Source organism: Chamaea fasciata, unplaced genomic scaffold (assembly GCF_029207755.1).
Source record: "Chamaea fasciata isolate MVZ Bird 193981 ecotype frontalis unplaced genomic scaffold, bChaFas1.0.hap1 SCAF_27, whole genome shotgun sequence".
Lineage (NCBI taxonomy): Eukaryota > Metazoa > Chordata > Aves > Passeriformes > Sylviidae > Chamaea > Chamaea fasciata.
Window position 1 is genome coordinate 5,104,490 of NW_027094112.1, and position 22,281 is coordinate 5,126,770.

At 55.7% G+C, this 22,281-nt stretch overlaps 1 protein-coding gene across 1 annotated transcript; it reads left to right on the forward strand.

Annotated features, from left to right (window-relative positions):
• The first annotated feature begins 4,370 nt into the window (after positions 1 to 4,370).
• IGF2BP1 (insulin like growth factor 2 mRNA binding protein 1) lies at positions 4,371 to 22,054 on the forward strand. Its single transcript, XM_066205246.1, has 15 exons — positions 4,371 to 4,892; positions 6,777 to 6,837; positions 8,711 to 8,759; positions 9,573 to 9,624; positions 10,183 to 10,246; positions 11,871 to 12,140; positions 13,278 to 13,412; positions 14,305 to 14,427; positions 15,789 to 15,924; positions 16,224 to 16,346; positions 18,271 to 18,387; positions 19,482 to 19,556; positions 19,861 to 19,992; positions 20,085 to 20,198; positions 21,042 to 22,054. The coding sequence occupies exons 1-15, from the start codon at positions 4,718 to 4,720 to the stop codon at positions 21,132 to 21,134; spliced, it is 1,719 nt and encodes a 572-aa protein (XP_066061343.1). The 5' UTR covers positions 4,371 to 4,717; the 3' UTR covers positions 21,135 to 22,054.
• Positions 22,055 to 22,281: the final 227 nt, after the last annotated feature.

Below are 22,281 nucleotides of genomic sequence, written 5' to 3' on the forward strand. Positions count from 1 at the left end.
CCCAGCAGGAAATCACCTGGGGAAATATTGACATTAATGGTAATTAACCATTCACGGTAATTAACCACAGCCAGGCCATTAATGGGGCTGCTCCAGCCTTAATTCCATGGAAAAAACCACCCAGAATTCCCAGGTTTTTCAATGGAAAATCCTTTTTTCCACCCCAAATTCCCGGGTTTTTTTCCATGGAAAATCCTTTTTTCCACCCCAAATTCCCGGGTTTTTTTCCATGGAAAATCCTTTTTTCCACCCCAAATTCCCGGGTTTTTTTCCATGGAAAATCCTTTTTTCCACCCAAAATTCCCAGTTTTTCCCATGGAAAATCCTTTTTTCCACCCCAAATTCCCGGGTTTTTTTCCATGGAAAATCCTTTTTTCCACCCCAAATTCCCGTTTTTTCCACGGAAAATCCTTTTTTTGGGGGGTGAAGTCGTTGTCGGTTCCACGTCTGTGAAATCCAGGGATTTGCTGATCCCAAATCCAGCGGTTCTTCCCCCAAAACTGGGGAAAGCCCCAGAGGAAAGTGGGGATGGAGAGGGGCGGGTCCAGTCTGGGATTCCCAAACCTTGGGTTGGGATTCCCAAATCCTCTTTTTTCATTCCCAGATCTCATTTTGGGGTTCCCAGATCTCATTTTGGGATTGCCGGATCCTGATCTGGGATTCCCAGATCTCATTTTGGGATTGCCGGATCCTGATCTGGGATTCCCAGATCTCATTTTGGGATTGCCGGATCCTGATCTGGGATTCCCAGATCTCATTTTGGGATTGCCGGATCCTGATCTGGGATTCCCAGATCTCATTTTGGGATTGCCGGATCCTGATCTGGGATTCCCAAATCCTCTTTTTTCATTCCCAGATCTCATTTTGGGGTTCCCAGATCTCATTTTGGGATTGCCGGATCCTGATCTGGGATTCCCAGATCTCATTTTGGGATTCCCAGATCCTGATCTGGGATTCCCAAATCCTCTCTTTTCATTCCCAGATCTCATTTTGGGATTCCCAGATCCTGGCGTGGGATTGTCCCGAAGTTTTGGGATTCCCATTTCCTATCTGAAATTGCCAAATCCCGTTTGGGGATCCCACTGAACCCCTTCCCTACATAAGGGGGTTTGCCCCCTAAAAATCGGGGTTTTCCCAAAAAAACTTGGGGGTTTTTCCCCTAAAAAAAAGGATTTTTCCCCCTAAAAATTGAGGTTTTCCCCTTTAAAAATTGGGGTTTTTTCCCTAAAAAATTGGGATTTTTTTCCCCTAAAAATTGGGGTTTTTTCCCTAAAAAATGGGATTTTTCCCCTAAAAATTGGGGGTTTTTTCCCTAAAAAAAGGTTTTTTCTCTCATTTTAGGACGGATCCCGATCCCAGTCCCGGGCGAAATCAAACCTCCCTGGAAACCCCAATTCCCAAACAACCCCCGGCTCCAGCCCAGCCATTATTGGGGTGATTAAAGCGATTAACCACTAATTACCCCGCGCTAATTAACCCCGCTCCTGCCCCCCGGCGGCTCCCGAAGGTGGAAAATGATCCATCAAAACCCCATTTCCCAGGGGGAAAAACGGGAATGATTTCTCCCGGGTTATCTTTACGATGTGTGTTTTCTGCCCGGTGAAATCATTCCCGGTTTTTTCCTTCTCATTAACGGGGGGAATTAATTGGGTGAGAGGAATTCCCAGCTGGATTCTTTCCCGGGGTTGCTCTTGAGGGGGGAAAAACCAGCGAAATTCCCGGGTTTTTTCCAAATATTTTCAGGTTTTTCCCGCGTTTTCCAGGATTTTTTCCAGATTTTTCAGGGATTTACCAACTCTTTTTTTTTTTTTTTTTAAGGGAATTTTCCTGCATTTTTCAGGAAATTTTTTTTCAACCTTTTTTAGGAATTTTCCAGCATTTTTAAGGATTTTTCCAATGATTTTTCAGGATTTTTTCCAGATTTTTTAGGGAATTTTTCAACCTTTTATAGGAATTCTCCACAATTTTTTTTTTAATTTTCCAACATTTTCCAGGTAATTTCCCTCACATTTTTTAGGAATTTTTTCGGGCATTCTAAAGGGAATTTTTCCAACTTCTTTTTAGGGAAATATTCGACATTTTTAAGGGAGTTTTGGAATTTTTATTTTTTTTTAAAATTTCCTCACATTTTAAAAGGAATTTTCCAACTTTTTGGGAAGGAATTTTCCCAACATTTTTAAGGAATTTTCCCACTTTTTGGGGGGGACTTTTTGCCTTTTTTTTTAGGTAATTTTCCCGACATTTTAAAAGGGAATTTGGGTTTTTTTCCATTTTTTTAGGGAATTTTTCGATATTTTCTTAGGAATTTTTTAACTTTTGGGAGAGATTTCCCCCCCATTTTCCGGGAATTTTCCCCCCATTTTCCGGGAATTTCCCCCCCCATTTTCCAGGGATTTCCCCCCCCCCCCCATTTTCCGGGAATTTCCCCCCCATTTCCCGGGAATTTCCCCCCCATTTTCCAGGGATTTCCCCCCCATTTTCCGGGAATTTCCCCCCCATTTTTTTTTAGGAATTTTCCAACTTTTAGGGGGGATCCCCCCCATTTTTCAGGGACTTTCCCCCCATTTTTTCCCGGGATTTTCCCCTCCTTTTCCCGGGAATTCCCCCCATTTTCCCGGCGTTTGTTTCCCGCTCTGTCTCAGCCGGGAATGGGGTTGGGGGGCCCGGGCGGGAGCGCGCGGGGCTCATTAAGCCGTTCCCTCATTAAGAATTCCCTCGTTAAGAGTTAATTACGGCGCCAGGGGCCGCGCCCGCAGGGGAGGGGAGGGGGGAGGGGAGGGGAGGGGAGGGGGAGGGGAGGGGGAGGTCCAGCCCCGGTGCCCCCCCGATCCCCCGGTGCCCCCAGCCCAGCCCCCGGTGTCCCCCCGGTGTCCCCCCGATCTCCCGATCCCCCCGGTGCCCCCAGCCCAGCCCCCGGCTCCCCGCGGCCGCCCGGTGGGCCCGGGGGGCGGTGGGGGCGACCGGGGGGAGGTTGGGGTGGGTTTGGGATGGATTTGGGGTGATTTGGGCCGGGTTTGGGGGTGGGTTTGGGGTGATTTGGGGGTGGGTTTTGGGATGGGTTTGGGGTGATTAGGGCCAGATTTGGGGTTGGGTTTGGGGTGGGTTTGGGGTGGGTTTGGGGGTGGGTTTGGGGGTGGGTTTGGGGTGATTTGGGGTTGGGTTTGGGGTGATTTGGGGGTGGGTTTGGGGTGGGTTTGGGGTGATTTGGGGGTGGGTTTGGGGTGATTTCGGGGTGGGTTTTGGGTGGGTTTTGGGGGGATTTGGGGTGATTTGGGCCGGATTTGGGGGTGGGTTTGGGGGTGGGTTTGGGGGTGGGTTTGGGGTGGGTTTGGGGTGGGTTTGGGGTGGGTTTGGGGTGATTTGGGTGTGATTTGGGGGTGGATTTGGGCCGGATTTGGGCCGGATTTGGGGGTGGGTTTGGGGTGGATTTGGGGTGGGTTTGGGGCAGGTTTTGGGCTGGATTTCGGGGTGGGTTTTGGGGTGATTTGGGCCGGATTTGGGGGTGGGTTTGGGGTGGATTTGGGTGGATTTGGGGTGGGTTTTGCGGTGGGTTTTGGGGTGATTTCGGGGTGGGCTCGCCGCTGTTTCCCCCTCCCCGCCCGCCCCATCTCCTCCGACCAAAGCAGCGAATAAAGACCCCCGAGGACGGGCAGCGCGCGGGGCCAGCCCCGGATGGGCCGGGCCTGGGGGTCCCTCTGTGCGCCCCCCGCCCCAAAACCCGCGCCGGGGGCAGGGACACGGGGCGCGGCCGCCGCGAGCCCTCCCGGCCCCTTTTGATGCCGAAAGTTTTTGGGGTGTTTTTTTTTTTTGTTTTTTTTACACCCAGAAAAATCTCATTGAGGTTCCCGGAGGGGGAGGGGAGAGCAGGGGGGGAGGGGAAGGTGGGGGAGGGGAGGGAAGGAGCAGATGGGGAAGGGGCTGGGGGAGGAGGAGGAGGAGGATGAGGAGGGAGGGAGATCCCGCTGTTGGAAGAGGATGAAAACAAACAAACAAACAAACAAACAACCCCCGGTGAAGCTCGAATTGAAAATGAATGAAATGAAAGAAATTAAAACCAAGAAATAAATTTTAAACCGCGGCCGCGACCCTCCCCCTCCGCAGCCCCTCCCCCGCCGGCATCACCACGTGGCTTCCTCCCCGCGAACATTCGCACGTTTTTAAATTCAATATTTTTAAATTTATTTTGAATTTTTTTTTTTTTTTCCCCTCCCTCCACTTTTCATTTCAGAGGTTTGTGCCCGTCCCCCTCCCCCCCCCCCCCCACCTTCGGTCCCCTTGTCGCCCCTCCCGGTGTCACCTCGGGGCCACTTCGGCGTCCCCCCCTAAAGCCACCGGCGCCCCCGCCCTGCCCGCCGGGGCCGCCCCCTCCTTCCTCCTCCTCCTCCTCCTCCTCCTCCTCCTCCAGCGGCCGCCGCCCCCCTCCTCCCTTAACGGCACAAAAAAATCCGCTCGGCACAAAAAAAAAAAGAAAATAAAAATAATAAAAGGGAGGAAAAAATAATTTCAAAAAGCGAAAAAAAATAAAAAGCCAAAAACAAGGAGGGGGGAGGGGGGAGAAAAAGGACAAAAAAAAAAAAGAGGAAAACAGGGAGGGGAAAAGAAGAATAAAAAAAAAAGGGGAAAAAGAAGAAAAAAGGCGGAAAAAAAAAGAATTAAAAGAGGAGTGCAAACAAACAGGCGGGGGGGCGAAGCGGAGCCCCCCGGAACCCCCCCGGAGATGAACAAACTGTACATCGGGAACCTGCCCGAGGGCGTCACGGCGGCCGAGCTGGAGAAAGTGTTCGCCGAGCACCAGATCTCCTTCTGCGGCTCCTTCCTCGTCAAGTCCGGCTATGCCTTTGTGGATTGTCCCGACGAGCAGTGGGCCATGAAAGCCATCGAAACTTTCTCGGGTGAGGCGGAAAAAATCCAGCCCGGCTCCCCAATTCCCACCCAAATCCCACCCCGGGTTTCTCTGGAGGTCCCTAAATCCATCCCCCCCCACCCCCTCCCCCCGAGGTTTTCGGGGGATCCGCGATCCTTCCCTCGCTCCGACTCGAGGGATCCCCCTCGAATCGACGCCGAAATTCTGAAATTTTGAGTCCTCGATGGTTCGTGGTCTTCTGAGAGTCCCAAATCCTTCCCGGCCCCGAGATTGTGGCGCCCGAAATCCTTCCCGACCCCCGAAATCCCGACCCCCGAAATCCCGATCCCCGAAATCCCGATCCCCGAAATCCTTCCCGACCCCCGAAATTCCGATCCCCGAAATTCCGACCCCCGAAATCCTTCCCGACCCCCGAAATTCCCGATCCCCCCCTCGATCCTTCCCGGCCCCCTCGGAGCCTCTGGATCCCCCCCCCCCAAAAAATCCCGAAGTTCCGACTCCTCGATGCCTCCTGATCCTCTGAGAGCCCGAAATCCTTCTCGACCCCCGAAATCCCGACCCCCGAAATCCCGAGCCCCGAAATTCCCATCCTCCCCTCGATCTCTCCTGATCCTCTCACACCCCGAAATCCCGACCCCTCAACCCCTCCAGATCTCCCAATCCCTGGGGAACCCCGAAATCCCGATCCCCCAAGTCCTCCGGACCCCCGAAATCCCAACTCCTCAATCCCCACCCCTCAACCACTCCAGATCACCCCAAATCTCTCCAGACCCCAAATCCCGACCCCAAATCCTGAACCCCCAAAATCCCGATCCCTTAAATCCCGACCCCAAATCTCAACTCCCCAAATCCCGACCCCAAATCCCGACCCCAAATCTCAACTCCCCAAATCCCGACCCCAAATCCCGACCCCAAATCCTGAACCCCCAAAATCCCGATCCCTTAAATCCCGACCCCAAATCCCGACCGCAAATCCTAAACCCCCAAATCTCAACTCCTCAAATCCCGACCCCAAATCCTGAACCCCAAATCCCGATCCCTTAAATCCCGACCCCAAATCCCGACCCCAAATCCTAAACCCCTAATTCCCACCCCAAATCCTGAACCCCCCAAATCCCGACCCCAAATCTCAACTCCCCAAATCCTGAACCCCCAAAATCCCGATCCCTTAAATCCCAACCCCAAATCCCGACCCCAAATCCCGACCCCAAATCTCAACTCCCCAAATCCCGACCCCAAATCCCCATTTTTTAATCCTTTCCCCCCAAAATCCCGGCCCGGGATCAGCCAGGAAAGAAACTCGGGAAGAGGAAATTTGGGAGGAAAAATCGGGAATTTTGGAGGCTTTTTAAATTTTTTTTGTTTTCCCTCCTCTCCGTCTCCTTCCGCCCGGGCTCTTCCTCCCCCACCGGATTCTTCCTCTTCTCCTCCAAAAAAAAATTAAAATAAATTAAAAATCGCGGAATACCCCCCCCCCCCAAATTAAATTAAAAATCGTGGAATGAGCGAAATAATAATAATAAATTAAAAATCGTGGAATCAACGAAAAAATAAGTAATAATAAATTAAAAATAATGGAATAACCCATCCAGGAGGGGGGAAAAAAAAAGGGGGAGGGAATTTTGGATATTTCTTTTCCCAAAAGTTTTTTTGGAAAAAAAGGGGAAAAATTCTCGAAATCCACCAAAAAAATTATTTAAAAATTCCAGATTTCATCCCTGGAATGAAATAATTCCCAAGGCACAATTCCAGAGGCACCTGGGATTTTATATTTAATAAAAAATTCCACTTTTGAAGGAGCCGGGGGCTGGATTTGGGTGGAATTTGGGAGTTTTTTGGTGTTTTTTTTTTTTTAATTATTTTTTCTCCCAGATTTTCCAACCCGATTTTGGTTTTGTTTCTGTTTTTTTAGGGAAAGTGGAACTCCACGGGAAGCAGCTGGAGATCGAACACTCCGTGCCCAAGAAACAAAGGTAAAAAACCGGATTTTTAATTGCGTTTTAAATGGATTTTAATGGATTTTTAATGGATTTTTAATCGGCATCATCGGGATTGTTGCTTTGTGTCGGGGGGGGATGAAACAGGAGGGAAAGAAAAGGCCCAAAATTCCGCCAAAAAAAGTGAAAAATGAGGAAATTTCGGGGTTTTCAGGCTGGGATTTGCCCCCAGCGAGTTGAGTTTAATGAATTCATTAATAATTCCGCGAATTAATTGAATTTTTTTTCTCAAAACTTAATCTGCGAGGTTTTAATTTTTAAAAGAGGGGGGAATAAAGGTGAAATAATTTTATTTATTATATAGAGAGGTGATGGATGGGTTTGGGCTGAGATTTCCAAATTTATGGAAAAAAACCCGGGTTTGGTTTTTTTTTGGGGGGTTCCTGGACTGAGAAATGGGGGGAAAAAAAATTCTTTTCTTTCGAGGGAGAGGAAAAATTGAAAAAAAAAATTAAAAATGAATTTCTTTATTTAAAAAATGGATTAAAAAAGTGACTTTTGCTGAGGGGAAAGAAGCCGGAAGCAGCACGCGGCCGCGGTGGGCGGGCAGGGAGAAAACCCCGAGGGAATTTCCGGGGCTTTTGGGGGTAAAAAGCGGCTTTTGGGGAGTTTTCCCGGGATTTGCTTCTCCCGCCCATCCCTCTCCTCCTTCCCTCGGGCTTTTGTTGTTCCCGGCGCTGGAAAATCCGCGAAATTTGGGGGTTTGGGGGGTTTTTTTCCCCCAGAAATTCCCTTTTTTTGTTGATGTTTGTTTGTTTGTTTGTTTCTCCCGAGAATTTCCCTCCTTTGTTCTTTTTTTTTGGTCGGTTGGTTGGTTTGGGGTTTTTTCCCCAGAAATTCCTTTTTTTGTTGTTTGGGTTTTTGGTTTTTTCAAATGGTTTTGGGGTTTTTTCCCCCCAGAAATTCCCTTTTTTTGTTGATTTTTTTTGTTTTGGGTTTTTTTTCCCCAGAAATTCCCTTTTATTATTTGGGATTTTGGGGGGGGGGTTTTGGGTTTTTTTTCCCCTCCCGGTTTTCGCCCCCCCCCTCCTCCCCCCAACCCGGTGGAATTCCCGGAATTCCCGGAATTCCCGATCCCAAAGATTCCCTCGGATCCGGATCCGCCGCCCACGTGACCGAGGCGCCTTTTCCAAAGGGGGAAAAAAGAGGGGAGGGGCTGATGCCGCCTCTGCCCAGCCCCCGAAATTCCCGAAATTCCAGCCCCAAACTTCCTCAAATCCCGGCCCCAAACTTCCCGAAATTCCCAGTCTGAAGCTTCCCAAAATTCCAGCCTGAAAATCCCGAAATTCCAGCCCCAAAGTCCCAAAATTCCAGCCCCCAACGTTCTAGAATTTCGCTCCCAGAGGGATTCCGGAATTTTGGCACCAGCAGCTTCCGGAATTCCGCTCCAGGAGGAGTTCTGGAATTTTTCTCCTGGAGAGATTCCGGAATTCGGCTCCTGTTGGGAATTCTGGAATTTTGCTCCCAGAGAAATTCTGGAACTTTGAGCTCAGGGAAATTCCGGAATTTCTTTCCCGGAGAGACTCCGGAACTTTACTCCTGGAGAGATCCTGGAATTTCTCTCCCGGAATTCTGGAATTTCACTCCCAGAGGAATTCTGGAATTCCGCAATTCTGCTCCTGATGGGATTCTGGAATTCAGTTCTGGAATTTCACTCCCGTTGGGAATTTTCGGGCTGCCTCAGCCCCGCGGATTTATCTCATCCCCATCCCCAAAAATCCCAAAAAATCCCAAAAAATCCCCAAAAATCCCCAAAAATCCCAAAAAATCCCCAAAACTCCAAAAATATTCCCCAAAACCCCCGGAATTCCCCCCAAATCCCCCAAATCCCATTTTTCTCCCCTTCCAGGAGCAGGAAAATCCAGATCCGGAACATCCCGCCCCAGCTGCGGTGGGAGGTAAGAGCCGGAGCCGGGATCCCATTTCCGCTCCCCGGGATCCTCCCAAGTCACATTTCCTCCCCTTTGTTAATTAATTGCCTCTTAATTGCCCTGGAGAGCCCGGGGAAGCGACACCGGCCTCGCGACCCCCCAATTCCCAGTCATTCCCATTAATTCCCATTAATTCCCATTAATTGCTGATTTTCCCCCCATTAACTCCCATTAATTGCTGATTTTCCCCCCATTAATTGCTGATTTTTCCCCCATTAATTGCTGATTTTTCCCCCATTAATTGCTGATTTTCCCCCATTAATTGCTGATTTTTCCCCCCATTAATTCCCATTAATTGCTGATTTTCCCCCATTAATTCCCATTAATTGCTGATTTTTCCCCCATTAATTCCCATTAATTGCTGATTTTCCCCCCATTAATTGCTGATTTTCCCCCCATTAATTGCTGATTTTTCTCCCATTAATTGCTGATTTTCCCCCCATTAATTCCCATTAATTGCTGATTTTCCCCCCATTAATTGCTGATTTTCCCCCCATTAATTGCTGATTTTCCCCCATTAATTGCTGATTTTCCCCCCATTAATTCCCATTAATTGCTGATTTTTTTCCCCTCCATTGTACAAACTGGATCCCGCTGGGAATTTTCCCTGCCTCTGTTTTCCACCCCCCTGCTGGCTCCGGGCTTTTAATTACTGGGGAATTTAATTGTAACGATCCTAATGGGAATTTGTAACGATCCTGCCGAGGGAGGGATGGGATGGGATTTGATGGGATTTCCCCGGGATTGATTTTTTTCCCCGTTTTTTTGGTGTTTTCCCAGGTTTTGGACGGGCTCCTGGCCCAGTACGGCACCGTGGAGAGCTGCGAGCAAGGTGGGGAGGGAATAACACCGGGATTCTGGGAATAACACCGGGATTTGGGGAATAAAACCCAGATTTTGGGAATAAAACCGGAATTTGGGGGATTTAACCCGGATTTTGGGAAATCAAACCCGGATTTTGGGAATAAAACTGGAATTTGGGGAATTTAACCCGGATTTTGGGAAATCAAACCCGGATTTTGGGAATAAAACTGGAATTTGGGGAATTTAACCCGGATTTTGGGGATTTCTGCAGGGGACAAAACCTGGATTTATGGAATTTCTGCCCTGTTGGAGGGAGAGGAGGGAATAAAACCTGGATTTGGGGAATTCCTGCTCCTGAGGAAGGAATAAAAATCTGGATGTCAGGAATTTCTGCAGGAAATAATCCCCAGATTTCTGGAGTTCCTGCCCCGTTTCAGGAGGAGGAGGGAATAAAGACCGAATCCCTGCTCCTTTTCCCAAATCCCCGATTTCTTTTCCCAATCCCTGCCTCTTTTCCCCAATTCCGGGCTCCTTTTCCCAAGTCCCCGATTTCTTTTCCCCAATTTCTGACTCTTTTTCCGGACAGTGAACACGGACAGCGAGACCGCCGTGGTCAACGTCACCTACGCCAGCAGGGAGCAGACCCGGCAGTGAGTGCCCCGAAAATCCGGGAATTTCCCGCCAGAAAACCCCAAACGCCCACAATTTCCCCCCAAAACCCCTAAATCCCTGGGATTTCCCCCCAAAACCCCCAATCCCCATCATTTTTCTCCCAAAAAACCTCTAATTCCCGGCACTTTACTCCTCAAACCCTGCGACTTTTTTTCTCTCAGCCCCTGGAACTTTTCCCCTTCAAAACCCCAAATTCCCAACATTTTTCCCCTCAAACCCTGGGATGTTTTTCTCTCAAACCCCCGGATTTTTTCCCCCCTTAAACCCCCAATTACTTTTCACTTCAAACCCCAGGGATTTTCCCCCTCAAAATTCCAGATTTTCCCCTCCGAAAACCCCAAATTCCCGGGATTTTCCCCTGAAAATTCCTGGGATTTTCCTCCCAAAACCCCAAATTCCCAACACTTTTCCCCTCAAACCCTGCGGCTTTTTTCCTCTCAGCCCCTGGAACTTTTCCCCTTCAAAACCCCAATTCCCAACATTTTCCCCTGAAGATTCTCAGGATATCCCCCCCAAAACAACCCAAATTCTCGGGATTTTCCCCTGAGCATCCCCGGGATTTTCCCCTGAGCATCCCCGGGATTTTCCCCTGAGCATTCCCGGGATTTTTCCCTGAACATCCCCCCAAATCCCGCGCTTTCCCCCGATCCCCCAGAGCCATCCTGCAGCTGGACGGGCACCAGCTGGACGCGCACGCCCTGAAGGTTTCCTACATCCCCGACGAGGCGGCCGAGCTGTCCCTCCCCAAAACCCCAAATTCCCGGGATTTTCCCCTGAACATTCCCGGGATTTTCCCCTGAGCATTCCCGGGATTTTCCCCTGAACATCCCCGGGATTTTCCCCTGAGCATCCCCGGGATTTTCCCCTGAACAATTCCCGGGATTTTCCCCTGAGCATCCCCGGGATTTTCCCCTGAACATCCCCGGGATTTTCCCCTGAACATCCCCGGGATTTTCCGCTGAGCATTCCCGGGATGTTCCCCTGAGCATCCCCGGGATTTTCCCCTGAACATTCCCGGGATTTTCCCCTGAACAATTCCCGGGATTTTCCCCTGAACATCCCCCCAAATCCCGCGCTTCCCCCCGATCCCCCAGAGCCATCCTGCAGCTGGACGGGCACCGGCTGGACGCGCACGCCCTGAAGGTTTCCTACATCCCCGACGAGGCGGCCGAGATGTCCCTCCCCAAAACCCCAAATTCCCGGGATTTTCCCCTGAAAATTCCTGGGATTTTCCTCCCAAAACCCCAAATTCCCAACATTTTTCCCCTCAAACCCTGCGGCTTTTTTTCTCTCAGCCCCTGGAACTTTTCCCCTTCAAAACCCCAATTCCCAACATTTTCCCCTGAAGATTCTCAGGATATCCCCCCCAAAAAAACCCAAATTCCCGGGATTTTCCCCTGAGCATTCCCGGGATTTTCCCCTGAACATCCCCGGGATTGTTCCCCTGAGCATCCCCGGGATTTTCCCCTGAACATCCCCGGGATTTTCCCCTGAGCATTCCCGGGATTTTCCCCTGAGCATTCCCGGGATTTTCCCCTGAACATCCCCGGGATTTTCCCCTGAACATCCCCCCAAATCCCGCGCTTCCCCCCGATCCCCCAGAGCCATCCTGCAGCTGGACGGGCACCGGCTGGACGCGCACGCCCTGAAGGTTTCCTACATCCCCGACGAGGCGGCCGAGGCGGCCGGCCGGGCCCGGGGCTCCGGCGCCCCCCGGGGCTCCGCGGGCTCGCCGGGCCCCGCGGCGGCGGCCCCGAAGCCCCCGGGCCCCGAGGTGCCCCTGAGGCTGCTGGTGCCCGCGCCCTTCGTGGGCGCCATCATCGGCAAGGAGGGCGCCGCCATCAGGAGCATCACCAAGCAGACGCAGTCCAAGTGAGCCGTCGGGGGCGGGCTTGGGGAGGGGGTTAAAGGGTTTTTTGGGGGTTTTTTAGGGGTTTTAAGGGGTTTTTAAGGGGTTTTAAAGGGTTTTTAAGGGGTTTTTTTAGGGGTTTTTAAGGGGTTTTTTAGGGTTTTTAAAGGGGTTTTAAAGAGGTTTTTTTAGGGTTTTTAAAGAGGTTTTTTTAGGGTTTTTAAAGGGGTTTTTTAAGGGGTTTTTTAAAGGGTTTTTTTAGGGGTTTTTAAGGGGGTTTTTAGGGTTTTTAAAGGGGTTTTAAAGAGGTTTTTTTAGGGTTTTTAAAAGGGGTTTTTAGGGGTTTTTAAGGGGTTTTTTTTAGGGTTTTTAAAGGGGCTTCTAAAGGGTTTTTTTTAGGGGGTTTAAGGGGTTTTTTAAGGGTTTTTTTAAGGGTTTTTTTAGGGTTTTCAAGGGGTTTTTTTAGGGTTTTTAAAGGGTTTTAAAAAGGGTTTTTTTGGGCTTTTAAGGTTTTTTGTGGATTTTTAAGGGTTTTTTTCAGGGTTTTAAAAGGGGTTTTTAAAGGGGTTTTTAAAGGGGTTTTTAAAGGGGTTTTTTAAGGGTTTTTTAGGGGTTTTTAAGGGTTTTTTTCAGGGCTTTTTAAGGTTTTTTAAGGGGTTTTAAAAGGGTTTTTTTTGGGGTTTTAAAGGGTTTTTTTTAGGGTTTTTAAGGGGGTCTTTTAAAGGGGTTTTTAAAGGGGTTTTAAAGGGTTTTTTTCAGGGTTTTTAAAGGGGTTTTAAGGGGTTTTTTTTTAGGGGTTTTAAGGGGTTTTTTTAGGGGTTCTCCAGGGGTTCTCCAGATGTTCTCCAGGGGCTCTCCAGATGTTCTCCAGGGGTTCTCCAGGTGTTCTCCCGGGGTTCCCTGTGGCCCACCCCATCCCAGAAGGATTTCTTCAGGATCTGGCCACCCCACCCCACCCCATCCCTCAACCCCTCCCACCAGTTTCCAGTTCCATCGGGTTTGGTTTTTTTTTTGGGGGGGGGGAGGGATTGTTTTGGGGTTGTTTTGGGATTTCAGCCTCCAAACTCCGCCGGTTTGCCAAACACCCATCCCCGCACCCCCTCCTCCTGGCGGAACCGAGATTCCAGCCTCTCCCGGCTCCCGCCCCGTGGTCTTTTCAGGATCGACGTGCACCGCAAGGAGAACGCGGGCGCGGCGGAGAAAGCCATCAGCATCCACTCCACGCCCGAGGGCTGCTCGGCCGCCTGCCGCATGATCCTGGACATCATGAGCAAGGAGGCCAAGGACACCAAGACGTGAGAGTTCCCCCAAGGATCCCGGCCCCTGCGCCGTGGGGATTCGGGGCGCGGGGGCTTCCTGGAGCTGGGGCTGGACGTTGTCCCGCTCCTCGTGGACAGTCTCTGCTTGCCCAGTTCTTACAATCCCTCCTTCGGGCTTTTTCCTCCTTCGGGGTTTTTCCTCCTTCGGGGTTTTTCCTGCTTTGGGGTTTTCCCTCTTTTCCCAGTTTTTATAATCCCTCCTTTCGGGTTTTTCCTCCATTTGGTTTTCTCTCCTTCTGGGTTTTTCCCTTTTCCCAGTTCCAATAATCCCTCCTTTTGGGTTTCTTCTCCTTTTGGGTTTTTCCTCCATTTGGTTTTCTCTCCTTCTGGGTTTTTCCCTTTTCCCTGTTCCTATTATCCCTCCTTTGGGTTTTTTTCTTCTTTGGGGTTTTTCCCTTTTCCCAGTTCCAATAATCCCTCCTTTTGGGTTTTCCCTCCTTTTGGATTTCCCCTCCATTTGGATTTCCCCTCCTTTGGGGTTTTTCCCTTTTCCCTGTTCCTATAATCCTCCCTTTGGGGTTTTCCCTCCTTTTGGATTTCCCCTCCATTTGGGTTTCCCCTCCTTTGGGGTTTTTCCCCTTTCCCCAGTTTCTATAATCCCCTCTTTTCAGTTTTTCCTCTTTTCCCAGCTCCCGTAATCCCTCCTTTCGGCTTTTCCCTCCTTTTGGGTTTTTCCCTTTTCCTAGTTCCCCCAATCCCATCTTTTGGGTTTTTCCTTGTTCCCAGCTGCCCTAATCCCTCTTTTTGGGCTTTTTTCCCACTCCCATTTTCCCCATTTTCCCCATTTTCCCCATTTTCCCCATTTTCCCCATTTTCCCCATTTTCCCCATTTCCCATTTTCCCATTTCCCCATTTCCCCCGCTCCCAGGGCTGACGAGGTCCCCCTGAAGATCCTGGCCCACAACAACTTTGTGGGGCGCCTGATCGGCAAGGAGGGCCGGAACCTCAAGAAGGTGGAGCAGGACACGGAGACCAAAATCACCATTTCCTCGTGAGGGCGCGGGAATTCCTCCCTCGGGGGTGGAGGAGGATGGGACTGGGAATGGGAATGGGACTGGGACTGGGAATGGGATTGGGAATGGGAACAGCGACGGGATGGGAGCGGCGGCAGCGGTTTCAGTCCCCAAAGTTCTCTCGGGAAACCTTGGGGTTGGATTTTCCCTGCTCCCCCTTTTCCATCCCCTCTGGGGTCCCTTTGGGGTCCCTTCCCCACCCTTCGGGTGTCCCCAAGTGGCCCAAGCCCATTTCGGGGAAGGCAGCCGGGACCCCCTGGCACAAATCCCGCTCTCACTGCGGGTGTGTCCCTGACCCCTGAGCCATCCCCATGTCCCCGGGCTGTCCCCATGGCCTGTGTCCCCATGCCCTGGCCACGTCCCCAGGGTGTCGCTGTCCCCATGTCCCCAGGGTGTCCCCACGTCCCCAGGGTGTCCCTGTCCCCACGTCCCCAGGGTGTCCCCGTCCCCGTCCCCAGGGTGTCCCCACGTCCCCAGGGTGTCGCTGTCCCCAGGGTGTCCCCGTCCCCGTCCCCAGGGTGTCCCCACGTCCCCAGGGTGTCGCTGTCCCCGTCCCCACGGCCGTGTCCCCGCAGGCTGCAGGAGCTGACGCTGTACAACCCCGAGCTGTCCCTGTCCCTGTGGGCTGTCCCCACGTCCCCAGGGTGTCCCTGTCCCCGTCCCCAGGGTGTCCCCACGTCCCCAGGGCGTCGCTGTCCCCACATCCCCAGGGTGTCCCCACGTCCCCAGGGTGTCCCCATGTCCCCAGGGTGCGCTGTCCCCGTCCCCAGGGTGTCCCCACGTCCCCAGGGTGTCCCCACGTCCCCAGGGTGTCCCTGTCCCCACGTCCCCAGGGTGTCCCCACGTCCCCAGGGTGTCCCCACGTCCCCAGGGTGTCCCCACATCCCCAGGGTGTCCCCACGTCCCCAGGGTGTCCCCATGTCCCCAGGGTGCGCTGTCCCCGTCCCCAGGGTGTCCCCACGTCCCCAGGGTGTCCCCACGTCCCCAGGGTGTCCCCACATCCCCAGGGTGTCCCCACGTCCCCAGGGTGTCCCCACACGTCCCCAGGGTGTCCCTGTCCCCACGTCCCCAGGGTGTCCCCACGTCCCCAGGGTGTCCCTGTCCCCGTCCCCAGGGTGTCCCCACGTCCCCAGGGTGTCCCTGTCCCCACGTCCCCAGGGTGTCCCCACGTCCCCAGGGCGTCGCTGTCCCCGTCCCCAGGGTGTCCCCACGTCCCCAGGGTGTCCCCACGTCCCCAGGGTGTCCCCGTCCCCACGTCCCCAGGGTGTCCCCACGTCCCCAGGGTGTCCCCACGTCCCCAGGGCGCGCTGTCCCCGTCCCCACGGCCGTGTCCCCGCAGGCTGCAGGAGCTGACGCTGTACAACCCCGAGCGGACCATCACGGTGAAGGGCTCTCCCGAGAGCTGCTGCCGGGCCGAGCAGGAGATCATGAGGAAAGTGCGCGAGGCCTACGAGAACGACGTGGCCGCCATGAGCGTGAGTGGGGCCGCGCCCCGCGGGGATCCCAGAAACCCGGAGCCCTCGGAGCCCGGCACCGGCCCGAGCCGCCCCAGAACAGCTCCCTGCAAAGATCCCTCCCCCCTCAGATCGATCTGTTCTCAGATCGATCCGCTCAGATCGATCCCCTCATCCCCAATCTCATTTCTCCCCTCGTCTCCATCTCACCTCATTCCCAGTTTTATTTGTTCCCCCTCAGCTCCAATCCCTGCTCATTCCCAATTTGTTTTTATTCTGCTCCAATCCCCCTCATTCCCAGTTTTATTTGTCCCCCCCAGCTGCAGTCCCACCTGATCCCGGGGCTGAACCTGGCGGCCGTCGGCCTCTTCCCGGCCTCGTCCTCGGCCCTGCCGCCGCCCCCGAGCAGCGTCAGCGGCGCCGCGCCCTACAGCTCCTTCCTGGTGGGTCACCCGGGGGGGACAATCCCCTGGGGACACTCCCGGTGGGTCACCTGGGGGGGACAATCCCCTGGGGACATTCCTGGTGGGTCACCCGGGTGGGGACAATCCCCTGGGGACATTCCCGGTGGGTCACCCGGGGGGGACAATCCCCTGGGGACATTCCCGGTGGGTCACCTGGGGGGGACAATCCCCTGGGGACACTCCTGGGGGGGACAATCCCCTGGGGACATTCCCGGGGGGGACAATCCCCTGGGGACATTCCTGGTGGGTCACCCGGGTGGGGACAATCCCCTGGGGACATTCCCGGTGGGTCACCCCGGTGGGGACAATCCCCTGGGGACATTCCCGGGGAGGACAATCCCCTGGGGACATTCCCGGTGGGTCACCCCGGTGGGGACATTCCCCTGGGGACATTCCTGGTGGGTCACCCGGGGGGGACAATCCCCTGGGGACATTCCCCTGGGGACATTCCCGGGGGGGACAATCCCCTGGGGACATTCCTGGTGGGTCACCCGGGTGGGGACAATCCCCTGGGGACATTCCCGGTGGGTCACCCGGGGGGGACAATCCCCTGGGGACATTCCCGGTGGGGACAATCCCCTGGGGACATTCCTGGGGGGGACAATCCCCTGGGGACACTCCCGATGGGGACAATCCCCTGGGGACATTCCCGGGGGGGACCCTGAGCAATGACCCCAAACAGTGACAGTGACTCCAGTGACGGTGACCCCGAGAGGTGGCAGTGACCCCAAGGGTGACTCTGACCCTAAAGAGTGACCCTGAGCAGTGACCCCAAAGGGCGACCCCAAACGGTGACCCTGACCCCAAGGGTGACCCCAGGAGGTGACAGTGACCCCAGGAGGTGACCCCGACCCCAGGGGTGGCCCCAGGAGGTGACAGTGACCCCAGGAGGTGGCCCCGACCCCAGGGGTGGCCCCAGGAGGTGACAGTGACCCCAGGAGGTGGCCCCGACCCCAGGGGTGGCCCCAGGAGGTGACCCTGACCCCAGGAGGTGGCCCCGACCCCAGGGGTGGCCCCAGGAGGTGACAGTGACCCCAGGAGGTGACAGTGACCCCAGGGGTGGCCCCAGGAGGTGACAGTGACCCCAGGAGGTGACCCCGACCCCAGGGGTGGCCCCAGGAGGTGACAGTGACCCCAGGAGGTGACCCCGACCCCAGGGGTGGCCCCAGGAGGTGACAGTGACCCCAGGAGGTGACCCCGACCCCAGGGGTGGCCCCAGGAGGTGACAGTGACCCCAGGAGGTGACCCCGACCCCAGGGGTGGCCCCAGGAGGTGACAGTGACCCCAGGAGGTGACCCCGACCCCAGGGGTGGCCCCAGGAGGTGACAGTGGCCCCAGGAGGTGACCCCGACCCCAGGGGTGGCCCCAGGAGGTGACAGTGGCCCCAGGAGGTGACCCCGACCCCAGGGGTGGCCCCAGGAGGTGACAGTGACCCCAGGAGGTGGCCCCGACCCCAGGGGTGACCCCAGGAGGTGACAGTGGCCCCAGGAGGTGACCCCGACCCCAGGGGTGGCCCCAGGAGGTGACAGTGACCCCAGGAGGTGACCCCGACCCCAGGGGTGGCCCCAGGAGGTGACAGTGACCCCAGGAGGTGGCCCCGACCCCAGGGGTGACCCCAGGAGGTGACAGTGGCCCCAGGAGGTGACCCCGACCCCAGGGGTGGCCCCAGGAGGTGACAGTGGCCCCAGGAGGTGACCCCGACCCCAGGGGTGGCCCCAGGAGGTGACAGTGGCCCCAGGAGGTGACCCCGACCCCAGGGGTGGCCCCAGGAGGTGACAGTGACCCCAGGAGGTGACCCCGACCCCAGGGGTGGCCCCAGGGGTGGCCCCAGGAGGTGACAGTGACCCCAGGGGTGGCCCCAGGGGTGGCCCCAGGAGGTGACAGTGGCCCCGTCCCCGCTCAGCCCCCGGAGCAGGAGACGGTGCACGTGTTCATCCCGGCGCAGGCGGTGGGCGCCATCATCGGCAAGAAGGGGCAGCACATCAAGCAGCTCTCGCGCTTCGCCAGCGCCTCCATCAAGGTGCGACCGCGGCCGCGGGTGGCCCCGCACGCGCCCTGCGCCCCGGGGCCCGCTGGCCCAGGCGGCCCGGGTGGTCCGGGGACAAGCCTGGGAGCCCAGGCAGGGCTGGAGGGCTGCGTCCACCCTGCGCCCACTCTGCGTCCACCCTGCGTCCACCCTGCGTCCACCCTGCGTCCACCCTGCATCCACCCTGCGTCCACCCTGTGTCCATCCTGTGTCCATCCTGTGTCCATCCTGGGTCCACCCTGCGTCCACCCTGCGTCCACCCTGCGTCCACCCTGCGTCCACCCTGCGTCCATCCTGCGTCCATCCTGCGTCCATCCTGGGTCCATCCTGGGTCCATCCTGTGTCCATCCTGTGTCCATCCTGTGTCCATTCTGTGTCCATTCTGTGTCCATCCTGTGTCCACCCTGCGTCCACCCTGCGTCCACCCTGCGTCCACTCTGCGTCCACTCTGCGTCCACTCTGCGTCCACTCTGCGTCCACTCTGCGTCCACTCTGCGTCCACCCCGCGTCCACCCTGTGTCCATCCTGTGTCCATCCTGCATCCACCCTGAGTCCATCCCACCCTGTGTCCACCCTGTGTCCACCCTGTGTCCACCCTGTGTCCATCCTGTGTCCACCCTGCATCCACCCTGAGTCCATCCCACCCTGTGTCCACCCTGTGTCCACCCTGTGTCCACCCTGTGTCCACCCCGCGTCCACCCCGCGTCCACCCCGCGTCCACCCCGCGTCCACCCCGCGTCCACGCCGTGTCCACCCTGTCTCCATTCCCGTGTCCACGCCGTGTCCACGCCGTGTCCACGCCGTGTCCACGCCGTGTCCACGCCGTGTCCACCCTGTCTCCATTCCCGTGTCCACGCCGTGTCCACACCGTGTCCACCCTGTCTCCATTCCCGTGTCCACGCCGTGTCCACGCCGTGTCCACGCCGTGTCCACCCCGTGTCCACGCCGTGTCCATGCCATGTCCATGCCGTGTCCACCCTGTCTCCATTCCCGTGTCCACGCCGTGTCCATGCCGTGTCCACCCTGTCTCCATTCCCGTGTCCACCCCGTGTCCACCCTGTGTCCACGCCGTGTCCATGCCGTTGCAGATCGCGCCCCCGGACACGCCGGACTCCAAGGTGCGCATGGTGGTCATCACCGGCCCGCCCGAGGCGCAGTTCAAGGTTGTCCCTCGGCTGTCACCGCCCTGGGGACATCGGGGTGGCCCTGGGAGGGAGGGACCGAGGGAGGGAGGGAGGGCGGGGGGGTGGCCCCAGTTCTGAACCCCCAGTTCCAGGGCCGGGTTTTCCCAGGGGGCTTGGAATCCCAGAGAAATGGGATTTATGGGATGCTGCCCCATCCATGGATGGAGCTCGGGGTGGGACATCTCCAACCTGGGTTTGGAATCCCAGAGAACTGGGATTTTTTGGGATTCTGCCCCATCCCAAATCCAAGGGTGGCACATCTCCGTCTCCGCCCCGTGTCCAGGCCCAGGGCAGGATTTACGGGAAGCTGAAGGAGGAGAACTTCTTCGGGCCCAAGGAGGAGGTGAAGCTGGAGACCCACATCCGCGTGCCCGCCTCGGCCGCCGGCCGCGTCATCGGCAAGGGCGGCAAGACCGTGAGTGGGAACGGCGCCAGAATTCCCAGGAAAACCCGGAATTCCCGGGAAAAACCAGGGCGGGGGGTTGATCCCCGGCCGTGTCCCCGCAGGTGAACGAGCTGCAGAACCTGACGGCGGCCGAGGTGGTGGTGCCGCGGGAGCAGACCCCCGACGAGAACGAGCAGGTCGTCGTCAAGATCATCGGGCACTTCTACGCCAGCCAGGTACGGCGGGGGCCTGGGGGGCCTGGGGGGGCCTGGGGGGGCCTGGGGGGTCCAGGGGTTCTCCAAGGGTTCTCCAGGGGTTCTCCAGGGGCTCTCCAGGGGCTCTCCAGGGGCTCTCCAGGGGTTCCTCAGGGGTTCTCCAAGGGTTCTCCAGAGATTCTCCAGGGGTTCTCCAGGGGTTCTCCAGGGGTTCTCCAGGGGCTCTCCAGGGGCTCTCCAGGGGTTCCTCAGGGGTTCTCCAAGGGTTCTCCAGAGATTCTCCAGGGGTTCTCCAGGGGTTCTCCAAGGGTTCTCCAAGGGTTCTCCAGGGGTTCTCCAGGGGTTCTCCAGGGGTTCTCCAGGGGTTCTCCAGGGGTTCTCCAGGGGTTCTCCAGGGTTCTCCAGGGGTTCTCCAGGGGTTCTCCAGGGGTTCCCCAAGGGTTCCCCAGGGGTTCTCCAGAGATTCTCCAGGGGTTCTCCAGGGGTTCTCCAGGGTTCTCCAGGGGTTCTCCAGGGGTTCTCCAGGGGTTCTCCAGGGGCTCTCCAGGGGCTCTCCAGGGGTTCTCCAGAGGTTCTCCAAGGGTTCTTCAGAGTTCTCCAGGGGCTCTCCAGGGGGAATCCAGGGGGGATCCAGAAGTTCTCCTGAGGTTCTCCAGGGCTGATCCAGAGCGATTTTCCAGGGACTGACTCTCCAGGAGTTTTCCAGGGATTCTCCAAGGGTTCTCCAGGGGTTTTTCAGGGGGAATCCAGAGCTTCTCCAGGAGTTTTCTAGGGGTTCTCCAGCCTTCCCTGAATCCCTGGCCGGGATTTTCCCGGACACCCGGGGAATTCCAGCGTTCCCTGAAGCCCGGCTGTCATTCCCAGATGGCTCAGCGGAAGATCCGGGACATCCTGGCGCAGGTGAAGCAGCAGCACCACAAGGGTCCGAGCGGCCAGAGCCACGCCCGCAGGAAATAGCGGAAAAGCCCGGAGGCCAAATCCCGGGAAAACGAGGACACGGCACAGCCAGGCCGGGCTGAGAGTGCCTGGGGGTCAGCGACCGCAGGGAGAGCACGGGGATCCACCGGGATCCACGGGGATCCACGGGGCATCCACAGGGACTGGGAATGCACAGGGACTGGGAATGCGCGGGGATCCGCAGGGATCCACGGGGATTGGGAATGCACAGGGAATGCACAGGGATTGGGAAAGCACAGGGATCCACAGGGATCCACAGGGATCCACAGGGATTGGGAATGCACAGGGAATGCGCAGGGATCCACAGGGATCCACAGGGATTGGGAATGCACAGGGAATGCACAGGGATTGGGAATGCACAGGGATCCACAGGGATCCACAGGGATTGGGAATTCACAGGGAATGCACAGGGATTGGGAATGCGCAGGGATCCACAGGGATCCACAGGGATTGGGAATGCACAGGGAATGCACAGGGATTGGGAAAGCACAGGGATCCACAGGGATCCACAGGGATCCACAGGGATCCACAGGGATCCACAGGGATTGGGAATTCACAGGGAATGCACAGGGATTGGGAAAGCGCAGGGATCCACAGGGATCCACAGGGATCCACAGGGATTGGGAATGCACAGGGAATGCACAGGGATTGGGAATGCACAGGGATCCACAGGGATCCACAGGGATTCACAGGGATTGGGAAAGCACAGGGATCCACAGGGATCCACAGGGATTGGGAACCCACAGGGAATGCACAGGGATCGGGAATCACTTGCACAGGAATCAGGAATCCACAGGGATCGGGAATCAATCCCACTGGGATTGGGAATTTCATCCCCCAGCGGGATTGGGAATATCCATTGGCCATTTCATTGGGAATTCCATTGGGAAATTCCATTGGGAATTTGGGATGAATTGTGAGGGGGAAGGGTGATTGAAGGGTTCCCAAATGAGGGTAAAAAGTGGAAATTTGGGGAAAAATTGGGAATTTGGGATGAATTGTGAGGGAGAAGAGTGATTGGAGGATTCCCAAATGGGGTTAAAAATTGGGAATTTGGGAAAAACCCCGAATTTGGGATGAATTTTGAGGGCCAAGAACGACGGGAGGAAACTTGGAAGAGTTGAAAAAGTTCAGGAATTCGGGACAA